This window comes from Phalacrocorax carbo, chromosome 2, assembly GCF_963921805.1.
Source record: "Phalacrocorax carbo chromosome 2, bPhaCar2.1, whole genome shotgun sequence".
In the NCBI taxonomy this organism is placed as follows: domain Eukaryota; kingdom Metazoa; phylum Chordata; class Aves; order Suliformes; family Phalacrocoracidae; genus Phalacrocorax; species Phalacrocorax carbo.
Genome location: NC_087514.1, coordinates 76,863,877 through 76,875,051, shown reverse-complemented (window position 1 = coordinate 76,875,051; position 11,175 = coordinate 76,863,877). Strand labels below are relative to the sequence as shown.

Genomic DNA, 11,175 nt, shown 5'->3' with positions numbered 1-11,175 from the left:
AGAGGGAGGGGCTGGGGGCAGCTGGCTGTTAGCCAAGGTTAACCTGACAGACTGTCTCTTCAGGGAAGAAAACTACTCAGGAGCCTCCTTTCAAACGCCTCCCCAGCCCCAGCTTTCATTTAAATTCCCCAGGATTGCCCACTCATGAGTTTGGAGGCAAGTGCAAGCACTGTTTCTATGCCTACAGTTCAAAGTGTCTTCCACCTCTTAGTAAATGTAAGCGCTCACCAAGACCAATTTCTCACCGCCATCGCAATTGCAATTTTGATAGGAAAAGTGGGGTTTTGTTTGTTTGTTTGTTTGGTGGGTTTCTTCCCAATGACTTGTTGCCGTGGGAGTAGTTCCAGTTTCTATTAGAAAACCAAAAATTGCCTTAGTCAACTCGGCACCTTGACCCGATGCTCTTGGAGGCCAGCCTGGCTTTCACCACCCACTTGCCATTAGCAGATGATGACCATTGCTCCTTCGTCAGCTTTTTACTAACTGGTGTTGGCACGGTTTTCCATAAATGAGAATTCATCTGGGAATTTCATGCTGCTCTGAGACAATTTTGCTAACTCAATTCCAAGGCGCACTGAGAAAATGAAGAGTCTAGATTGCCTTGATTATTAATAAAGACCTCGCCCACCCAGGACTGCAATTATTTGCCTTTATTTAAGAGAAGCTAAGAGATTGCGCATCAAGTGTTACCAAACCACAAAACCAGAGGAGAGTCCTGCATGTCGTCTTACGAAGTTCAGCCAGCCAGAAAGAAGCACATCAGTTTCCGCCAACGCTAAACAGATCCATTAAAGTGGATTTATCTGCACCATTTCCCTTAAATTACAATCATGCCCTGCTTCTGTGCAGTTTTCCCCATTTTCTGAAATTACGTTACCAGCGACCTAGTCTCTTGTTAGGTGGCACTGCTACGGCGGGTGATGAAATACGCGCTGGGCTGATACTGGAAGTCCTGCTGACTTGCAAGTCCTGCAGCAAAGCCTGAACGGTGCCAGACGGCGGAAGAGACAGTCACATTACCTGCATCCGTACTGAAAAGGGAAAGAATAAACTTCACCTAACGTTCCCTTGCACTATTTCTATGTGTTTTCTAAAACAAAAGCACGCTCACGTAACTCGAGAGAGTGCCAAGTAATGAGTAACATAAAAAGTAGCAGGAAGAATACTCCTGCCTGGGGCTGCGGTTCTACCTTTTACCTTGTTCACAAGTTCCACTTTGCAGAGGACAAACATATCGGCCCAGCATTGCCGAAATCCCAGTCCTCGGCATTTCAGGACGCATTGTATTCTCTGTTGCCTCGTGTGTTCTCCCTGGTCCTGTCAGCAGAGACATTCCCATTTCAACAGGACTATTCAGGCACGTGGATGAGCACAGTATGCTCACAGGGTGTACCAGAACAATTCCCAGCAGAAATAAGGCAGCTAGTTTATCATACCTAAGGGTTCTATTACCCTTGAGCAACCCTTAGGTTTTACTAAACAATTAAAAGTCTCTGGGGGTTTTAGTCACTTGCCTGAGGGAAGATTTTCAACAGCATGTTTTCATTACGGTTGGGGAGATGCTTGGGGAGCAAAAACCTCACGTTGTACCTGTCTGTAGCTCTCTGACACTAAACTTGTAAGAGCAGATTTAATCACGTAATCTTTACCCCAGTGACACAAAGGTCAATCAGTTTGGACCACATCCCACATTTATTCTTACAAAAATAATCAAATTATTCTACTTTTACTCTTTCAAAAATTAAGATAAATTTGCATACCTGAATTTTTATTTCTCTGAAAAAGTTTCTAACACATACCACACTTTACTAAAGACACAAGCGAAGAATAGGACTGACACTTTTTGTTGAAATCAGGAAGAGCTCTGTGAAATGCCAAGTCTTCCAAAGTATTCTGAACTCAAAGTTCACTGCAGTCTCAGGGCTAAGGAGAGTTTGTAGTGAGGTGGGTGTTGGTCTTTTCTCCCAAGCAAAAAGGGACAGGATGAGACAAAATGGCCTCAAGTTGCATGAGGGAGGTTTAGACTGGAGATTAGGAGAAACATCTTTACTGAAAGGGTGGTCAGGCATTGGAACAGGCTGCCCAGAGAGGTGGTGGAATCACCATCCCTGGAGGTGTTCAAAAAATGTGTAGACGTGGCACTTTGGGACATGGTTTAGGAGGCCTGGGGGTGTTGGGTTGGCAGTTGGACCTGATGATCTTAGAAGTCTTTTCCAACCTTCATGATTCTATGACTCCGTTGCTGGGTGCCCCTGCCGCTGGTTTTCATTGCGGGTCCAGGCAGGAGCGAGGCTGCGTCCCTAGTCCAAAACGGCAGATGCACACAAACAGGCGGGCGCACATGCACACACACACACACACACACACACACACACACACGAGAACAGAGAGCAAGCAGCGCTTTCGGCAGCACGCACCTACCCAGCAAACGCGCTCACATAAATCGAACGACACAGCCCCATCTTGTCCCTCACCTCCCGCAAACAGGACTGCGGCTCACTGGCGAGACACGCAGGCCCCTGCACTCTCCAGCTTCACAAGACCACCACGCTCCTGGAGCCTTCAAACATTGCCACGGGGTTTAAGTTCATCTAAAAGCCATACCCAGACCCTGAGCCCCCTTACCCTGCCCCTGGCTCATAGCTCGCCTCTTTCCAGGTGCTGCTTTTCCTCCTACTTGCCAGCTTGTCCAGCTTGAAGCTTGCTAGCGAGCAGTGCTGGTGAGGTTTGCCCGCACAGCGGGATCACCACGGCACCTGGCTCTAAACACGTTGGCCTGCCCACGGCTGGCTCCCGATAACACACATCCACACACACAGCACAGAAAGCAAGGCCAAGCAGAAAATGATCAGAGGAAGGGTTTAATGAGAAGCTGGGTAGACGGCAGTGGTGTGGCACAGGACTGGCAGACAAGAGCGCTGCTTCCATGAGACCCTCCCCTTTTACCCACCCTCCCAATCTTCTCACACCCGCCTTGACTCCTTCCTTCCTCTGCGCCTGTCTCTTCCCAAACGACACGCCCCCAAGTGCTTTTCCCCCATCAGCCCCAGTTTTGCCGCATCCCTACCCAAAACTGGCATTTCTGCTGACGTTACCCGGCTCCCCTCAGCCTAGCACGGCATTACTGACACACCACAGGGGCCTTGCAAGGTGCCCCCAATCCTCCCTTCAGCTGTACGTGAGGTTTGACCATCTTCCCCTTAAACGTCAGCAAAGTCTGCCCACCTTCACTGCAGCCATCGGTCATTTCTGTCAGCTTCTCGCTCCACTACTTGTGTTCAGCAGTTTCTCATAGCATGACCAGCGGTTTCTCACCGTCTTTTCAGTGAGCTAAACCTCAGGGCAGGGCCTGGACATCTGCCTGCATAACACAGGAAGATGTGTTTCAAAGACAAAAACAAAGAAAGAGAAGTGCAGACACCCCAGATTATCCCAGCTGCAGTACGCGGCGGCGCTAAGGAGACGTTCCCGAGAAACAGGTAGGGTGCGACGACCCACCGCAGCCAAACGTCTGGTTCCAGGTTTCGTACAGCTCCAGGTCCTTCGAGGAGACGCTGGGCCGCACCGTTCTGAAGGCACTCTCAAAGTCCAGAAAAGCAATAGGCCGCACTTGCTCTGGTGCGATGGTTGCAATGTCCGTCGCCTGGAGGCTGCGGATAGGGCCCAGAGAGGCTTCTCGGCAGAGCTGTGCCATGTCTGCCCCAGAAAATCCATTCGATTTCTTAACTATGACGTCCAGCTCCCCTTCACTTAGAGAGCAGTGCTCCTTTGACATTAGGCGGGTAACGATCTGCTTCCTGGCCGAGGCTTCTGGAAGAGGGATGTACAGTCTCTTCACTAGTCTCCTCCGGGCAGCTTCGTCGATCTCCTGGGGCCGATTCGTTGCTCCGACCACTAGAATACGATCTTCAGAGGAGGTTGCTGCCCCATCTAACTGGACCAGAAATTCCGTTTTTATCCGTCTCGACGACTCGTGCTCCCCATCTCCACGCTGGGACAACAGCGAGTCAATTTCATCGATGAAAATCACTGCTGGCTGCTGACATCGTGCCACAGCGAACAGCGCACGGACCATCTTTTCCCCCTCGCCTACCCACTTGGAAGTCAGAGAGGAGGCGCTGATGCTAAAAAAAGTCGCTCCCGACTGGCACGCGATGCACTTGCCTATAAGAGTCTTGCCAGTCCCAGGGGGGCCAAAGAGAAGAATTCCTTTTGGAGGACCACGTAACCCGGTGAAGATGTCTGGCCTCAGCATGGGCCAGACCACTATTTCTTTGATGGTAGCTTTAGCAAACTCAACCCCGGCAATGTCGTCCCAGCTGACAGGAGGCCCGTGGTCCATGATCTCATGCATGATGAGTTCAACCATTTTTGGCTCTATGTTTCTCAGCCGCTCATCTACAAGCGGCGGCGGATCCGCCGGCCCTCTCGCATGAGGTTTACACTGCGCTTCTCCGTTCTCATTCCCGTCCTGTTTTGGAACCGGAGGAACAAACTTGCCAAACGGACCCCGAGATCTGCCTGCGCCCAGGGACTTCTTTACGCCTCCGTACGAGGCGACTGGGGCACGCTGGGGCAGGTGCTGAGATTTCTTCTGCTGATCCACCCACAGCTGTTCTTTTGCAGTTCTAAAACCAGGCACGCTGCTCTCCTCATCTCTGTTTCTGCTCCCTGAAAGACTGCTGGTTTCGGTACCAACAGAAGCCTGGCACGGGGCAAGGCTGGGAGCCACCGCGCTGCCTTCATCAGCCAGGCCATAAAACGCTCTTCTTTTTCCAGAACTTGCGGACCAGGCAGGTGTAGCTGACTGACCAGGAAGAGACAGATGTCGTCCATCACGACAGCTGCTCGACGGTTTCAGAGAACTGCCTCGTGCCGCTTCTTTACTTCCAAACAGCGGAGTTGCCTGGAAACCTGTAGGAAGCTGTTCCTTGAAGGAGGCTGAGGTGGCAGGACGGGCAGCCGAAGTTTCGGTCGCAGCAGGCACGCCGCTTTGAGGAGACTCTGCCGGTGAGGGCTGCCCAAGGAGATCGGGTCCCCGACCTGCGCATTTTGCTGGGCCAGCACAGAGTTCAGTCTCTCCGGCGCCACTGGGGACGCCGAGCTGAGGAAGACCTGGAGCGGCGGAGGCACCGAGACCTTTATCAGCTGGGGCACAGGCATCTGCCGGTGCCACCCCAGAGCTTCGGAAATTTTTGCCAGCCTGCATCCGCTCTTGCACACGCTTTAACCCAAATACATTATCTGTTGTCAGGGCAGATTGCCACTTGTCACTGTCGTTTTGCCGGCACTTTGCCAAAGTCAAAATGTTTTCAGCGTAGTTATTCAAGCCAGTCTCTATGTTGTCAGAGTCAATAATTGCAGAGTATTTCTCTGCATACTTTCTAAACAGGTTGGTGGCACAGGCCTGAGAGATCTCGGAGTTTGCCCACGCGTACTGTACGCGCAGGATTTGGGCACGGTATTCATCTGCCTTCTGCCCGGGCGTGCAGGCGCCAGAGGTAACAGCAAAGTAGCTCTTCTGCCAGTCACTCAGGTGCAGCGCGCTGCGGCCGGGGGTCTCCATCACTGACTCTGAAACACATGGAAAGCACCTGCTGTTACGAAACACATTTCACAGCTATTTCCTTTGGCTGCTTCCCCCCCCTTTCTAAATACACACCCAGGCAAAAACAGACATTATTTTAACTGGGAGAAATAGCACAGTGGCTCTTGCAAGCTACTCCACCAGTCTGGACACTTTACCGTTTCCAAAAAACAACCAGCTTTGTGGTGTAAAGTCATTTTGACTGCAGTTCTCTTTTTCTTCCTTGTTCAAAGAAAGAAAAGGACAAGAGGAAAAAAAATAAAGTAAGGAAAAAGAGAGTTTGCTTCTGACCAGGGGTCTCCTGGGGAGGTAGGTAGACTGTAGAGGATGGTACCAGACGGCCAAACAAAAACTGGCCCTCGCTAAATGAAGTCACCAGCGCTTTCACTCTTACTTGACAGAATATGGCACAGCGCAGGGGCGGACAGGCTATACGTCACTGTCGGAATGAGGACATTCATTACAGTGATGGTAACAAAAATGAAACAAGGAAGCTAATAAATAAAACTACATCCAATGCCTGCAAGGGGAGCTAAGAGTGGAACGAATAAGCCTGAAGGTAGCAAACTTTCAGATTAAGGAAATATTTAGAGTCATAGCAAGCGTTCAAGACTATTTATTCCATTCAGAATGTACTAAAATCTCCCCATTTTATATTTCAGAGAAACAAAGCTCTCCTGTGTTTAAAGCCGTGCCTGTTTCTCAGGCTTAGAAAGCAGAATTTAAATTCCTTCAGGGATTTTTCAGTTTAAGAAGTAGGAAAGATGGCATTTGGCTAGGAAGGAGCATTGTGCCAGACTTGAAAAGATACGCTCATGTTTACGATGTATTTTCAGTTGGACTAGATGACAGCGTAGGTCCCTTCCAACTGAAATATTCCGTTCTATTCCAGTTTCAAAGAAGTCTTTCTCTGCAACGTATCACACACAGAGACATTGCTGGTTATGTCAAGAATTCACAATTTCAGAAGAGATGCAGGCGCAAGCCAGTTAATGTATGCGTACATACATGACACATAGACTGTGTGTATATATGTAGGTGTAACACACAAGACAGAGCTGAAGGAAGATGGGGCAGGGCAAGGTGGTCCCTCTCTAGTTCCTTCCAAGAAGTCTTGCATCAGCGCAATCCGATTATGGCAGCAGGGGTTACGCACATAGAAACAATAAGGAGATAAATCATTTCAGTTTGCATTTTCTTGGACTTTGGCCCAACTTTGTAGAGCTGTTTAGAAAAAAAGTCAAAACATCTTTTACCCACAAATCCAGGGCCTTTACAGGGGAAGCCCATTTAAAAAACCAATACAAAATTAAGATTTCTTCTGAAAAATCACGGCCAACTTTTGCACCGTGAGGAGCCTAACTTGCACCTACGGGATGCCCACCACAAGCCACGCCCACCACAACCCACCCGCAGCTGGGCGGGAGCTGGGGGGCTGCAGCCTTCTGTTTCTTTTCTCTGGGCAGCGACTAAACAACGCACGAAATAACTGTCCCCGTGTGCACAACCTTTCCGTAACTGTTGAATCGAAGACATCACATGAAACGCAAAAGCTAAGTTCAGAGGAAGCTTAGCAGCAGGCATTTGCCCCCATGGAATAGCCCACAGATTTACGTCACTCAGGACATAAAATCTCAAGATCGCCACCGCCGCCTAAGGATTTAGTGACCATCTTCACGGCCCTGAGGGAAGGTCCTAACAAGCGGCGGCCAGTTTAAAAGGCCAGTTCGATTTTTTTCTCCTTAAGCGCCTTCTAACGCACGTTCTCTCCCCAGCCGGGGCCCCGTCAGGTGCCCTCACGGCTGCGCTGCTTCCCGGCAAGAGCCGGCCAAAGGCGCGCTCGGACGGCCAGCCCTCCCCCACAGCCCAGCCCGTTCGGGGCGCGCCCGTGGGCACCGCACCCCCACACGCGCCCCCCACCCCGGGGACTCATCACAGCGCGGCCAGCGACGGACTCCCGCGCGCGGCGCCCGGCCCCAGCCGGCGGGGCGGTACGTGACGCCCCGACCCGCCCGCGGGTGCCATCGCGCCCGGACCCACCCGAGCCCGGGAAAGCCCGCTGGCCGCGGGCACGGCAGCGCGGCGGGCAGCACGCCGGCCGCCCAGGCGAGGCGAGGCGCGGACCCCGGCGGCTGCTGAGCCCGCACACGCCGGCGCGGCTCCGCCGGCGCTGGGCCCCGCAGCCCCGGCCGCCCTCACCGGCGCGGCCTCCAGCAGGCCGCCCCACCCCGCCGCGCCGGGGCGGGGAAGCCGCGACCAGAGTCCCGAGGCTTCCCCCGCGGCCCTCGCCCGCGGAAGAGGCCGGGCCGGGACAGGACAGGCCGGGCCGGGCCGGGCCGGGCCGCCCGTGCGGGACCAGCCGCGGAGGCGCAGCGGGGGGCCAGAGGGGCGCGACGGTCGCCAACCGCCTCCGCCCAGCGCGCGCCCCTCGCCGGCAACCGGCGACCGCCCACCGCACCCACCGGCCGCAGCCGCCTCGGATCCAGCAGCCGCCTCGGATCCCGCGCCCGCTCTGCCCCAGGCACCGCCCGCTCCCGCCCACCAATCGGATAACAGGGCTCTGGGAGCCGCAACCAATCGCAACTCGGAAGGGCGGGCCGGGCGGGAGGCGGGAGGGCTCGCTGAGCCACCGTCACCCGCTCAGGCTTACCGGGGCAGGCGAGCCTTCCTGCTCCCTATTGGCTGCGCCTCAGGCGCCCGCCCTCCAATAGGCGCGGGATCCGTGCCTTTGGAGGCGGGACGGCCTCGTTCCGCCCCGCCCCGCCCCGCCCGCCGCTCGCGGGCAACGCCGCGTCCTGCCGAGTCCCCCCGGCCCCGCCCCCCCACGCCCCCAGCGGAGCCGCGGTGTCCGAGTCCTCGTGCCCGCCCGTCCGTCCGTCCCCGGGCCCCTCGCGTCGTCCCGTCCCCCCACTCGATGCCCCCCCCCCCCCCTTGGCCCTGTGCGTCGTGTCCGTCTGCTGTAACTGACTGAAGGGTTAAACTTGCAGCTTGAGCCGTTATCAACCCAAACGCACATCCTGAGAAATACAAACGACTCCATGAGCCAAGCTGTGAGAGGAGTTCAAGGTTCACGAGCTGAGAAACCTCAAGGACCGGTAACAGAAAGAAACACCCTCCCGCAAGGAAGATCGAGGGGTGCCACGACCATGAAGCAACGACAGCAGCGAGAGCCGCCCCAGTAACTGGGGGAAAGGCAATTGCGGCAGGGGGAGGTTGCTGCCGCCAACTCCGTTGCGGGACGAAAGGAGCACCCCCCGACTCCTCTTGAGCGTCTGCAGTGAGTTAAAATCACACCGTAGCTTTCAACTTAAGCGAAGAAAATACAGGCCACGGGAAGCAGAGGTTGCTCGGTCAGGCCAATGATTATGGATTAGGTAGGCGTGGTGGTTAACTGTCACGTATAAACGTCAAAAAGGAATTATGGTAGGTGCGCGTCCAAGGCGGAAAGATCCCCCAGGCACCCGGCGCCGAATAAAGCACGCCTGCTCTTCAACACGCCCAGTGTTAAGGAGTTTTATTCTGGGTTTTTGGTGACAATTTGGCGACCCAGGTGGGACACTTTGTCCAAAGCTCGACGGATCCACAGGATCGAGAGGACTCCGGTGCCACCGAAGGTGTTTCGGGGAGATCCTCCGATCCCCTGGTTCCGTGGGTTCAGGGCAATACCCCTGGGATTTCTTAAGGTATTACTGAGGACACACCCATAAGTCGGGAGAGTAATCTCCCGCCGGACTGGGCTCTAAAGGGATACAAAAGGAGAACACAGGTAAGGGAAGGCTTGTTTGCACGCAGTTACAGGGACGCCCGGAGTGCCAGCCGTAAGGGTAAGGGAAGGCTTGTTTGCATGAAGTGCCAGCCGTAAGGGGTTGTTTGCAGGTGGTATCAGCCATACGGGGGGGGTGAGCGTGTGTGTTCTGTGCTGTGTGTTGATCGATCAATCAAGGGTGCTATTCTGTTATAATATGGGATCTGGGCAGTCCTCGGAGGAATTTTTAAAAAAACACCTTTGGGATGTTTATTGAAACACCGGAGGGATGGGGTTGTGGGGATTGGCTCTCTTACAAGGAAACAGTTAATTGAATGTTGTAGTCATTGGTGGCAGGTGTATATTTTGGAAGGTCAAGAGAAATGGCCTAAGAATGGAACTCTGCAGTATAATACTGTATTGCAACTAATGTTGTTTTGCCGGCACGTGGGGAAAGGGGATGAAGTACCGTATGTTGGTTTGTTCTTTGCATTGTGAGATCCCCCGGAGTGGCGGAAGGATTGCTATTTAGTGCCAAGTGACCGTATGGTTTTAGCTTTAGAAAAGGATCAAGGGAAAAGGCCTAAGAGGTGTTGTTCAGCTTGTAGCACTGGGAAGCATTGCATCAAGTATGGGAGAGCAGAGGAGGAAGATGTAGAGCTTTTGGTGGCCCCAAGGCAAAGGAGGCCAGAGTTGCCACAGCGAGAGAGGGGTAGAAGGAGGGAGGACGAGTCAAGTTCAGAGGCCACGTGCCGACAGTACGTGTGCTGATTTTTTGGTTACCGCTGCTGGCCCAGGGTGTTCCCAGAGCCAGATATGCCTGCGCACACTTCGGGACAGCACCTGTGGTGAAGGTTTGGTTCTTCAGCTGAGGATGACAGCAGCCAGGAAGGAAGAGGCTAGAGAATTCAGAAGCTTCTTGCCCATGCGGGCCCCTTTTGATAGCAGCAGAAGACGGCACCGCGGAGACAAACCCTTCCTGCCAGGCACAGGAGGCAGGCCCTGGCACTTATGTGCGTCCGGCGACTGCGAGAGCAGAAGTGCTGCGGCTCCTCCTGTGCGGAAGCCGATGGTTGCCCAAAATGGCAGGGCAGCCACCTCTCCCCAGCCTACCCCGCCATTCCTTTCTCTCCTCTTGGTAAGAAGGCACTCTGGGTGTCCTTCCTTCCCTTCAGAGCAGGCTGGGCAAGCACAGGCCCGGGCTCCCCTCAGCCACCGCCCTCGCGGTGATCGAGCTCCCTGGGAAATGAGCCCAGACGTGAGCCCTGGCTCGCCCAGGGAGCACCGGAGCTGAGGTGATGCACCGGGACAGGTCAAACGGAGGCTGCGCAGGCCAGGTACGGCTCCTTTGCCTGCGCTGCCCAACAGCCGCCGGCACCAGGGTCGCGCCGTGCAGCTGCCACCCTTGGCGGAGGTTCGGGTGGTATCGATGGGCACCCGCACCCTTTGTGCACCCTTTGTGCCCTGCGAGGAGGCAGGGCTAACAAAACGGGCTGCTGCCCCCCCCTCCCCGATCGCGCCTGAGCTGCAAACCAAAGCCCAAGCTGGGCAGCGGGCTCCAGGGGCAGATGCGGCTGCAGGACTGTACAGAACCTTACGGAAGGGTCAGCAACGACCCCGCTTATGGACCGGCGTTATTCAGACTCGTGTTGCCGCGGATGAAACTTCCCGCAGCAGCTCGTGTTTGCAAAGTATTTGTCTGAAGAACACGTTGAGAAGAAGTCGCCGATGGTGCAAAGCAGGGCACTGACGTGACCTGAGCGTGGAGGTGGGACCCCTCACAGCACACCTGGCATGACTAAAATGGGAGAAGCTTGGTTAACAGCAAGACAGACACTAGTCA

The 11,175-nt window shown here is 54.4% G+C and overlaps 1 protein-coding gene across 3 annotated transcripts; it reads right to left on the bottom strand.

The window, feature by feature from the left end:
• Positions 1 to 507: 507 nt before the first annotated feature.
• Positions 508 to 8,124, bottom strand: LOC135311970 (fidgetin-like protein 1). 3 transcript variants are annotated; one of them, XM_064443325.1, is made up of 5 exons: positions 8,050 to 8,124; positions 6,596 to 6,700; positions 6,399 to 6,497; positions 1,198 to 5,568; positions 508 to 1,031 (listed from the first exon to the last, which is right to left on the bottom strand). In XM_064443325.1, exon 4 carries the CDS (start codon positions 5,564 to 5,566, stop codon positions 3,455 to 3,457), a length of 2,112 nt encoding a protein of 703 aa, XP_064299395.1. In that variant the 5' UTR covers positions 5,567 to 5,568; positions 6,399 to 6,497; positions 6,596 to 6,700; positions 8,050 to 8,124; the 3' UTR covers positions 508 to 1,031; positions 1,198 to 3,454. The 3 variants fall into 3 exon arrangements, with proteins under 3 accessions (XP_064299395.1, XP_064299398.1, XP_064299396.1); XM_064443328.1 differs by lacking the exon at positions 6,596 to 6,700 and having other exon boundaries at positions 8,050 to 8,089; XM_064443326.1 differs by lacking the exons at positions 6,399 to 6,497; positions 6,596 to 6,700 and having other exon boundaries at positions 1,198 to 5,574; positions 8,050 to 8,106.
• Between the last annotated feature and the right edge of the window lie 3,051 nt (positions 8,125 to 11,175).

Excerpts from the sequence above, each read along its gene's own strand:
- LOC135311970 (XM_064443325.1), bottom strand. The coding sequence starts at position 5,566 with ATGGAGACCCCCGGCCGCAGCGCGCTGCACCTGAGTGACTGGCAGAAG.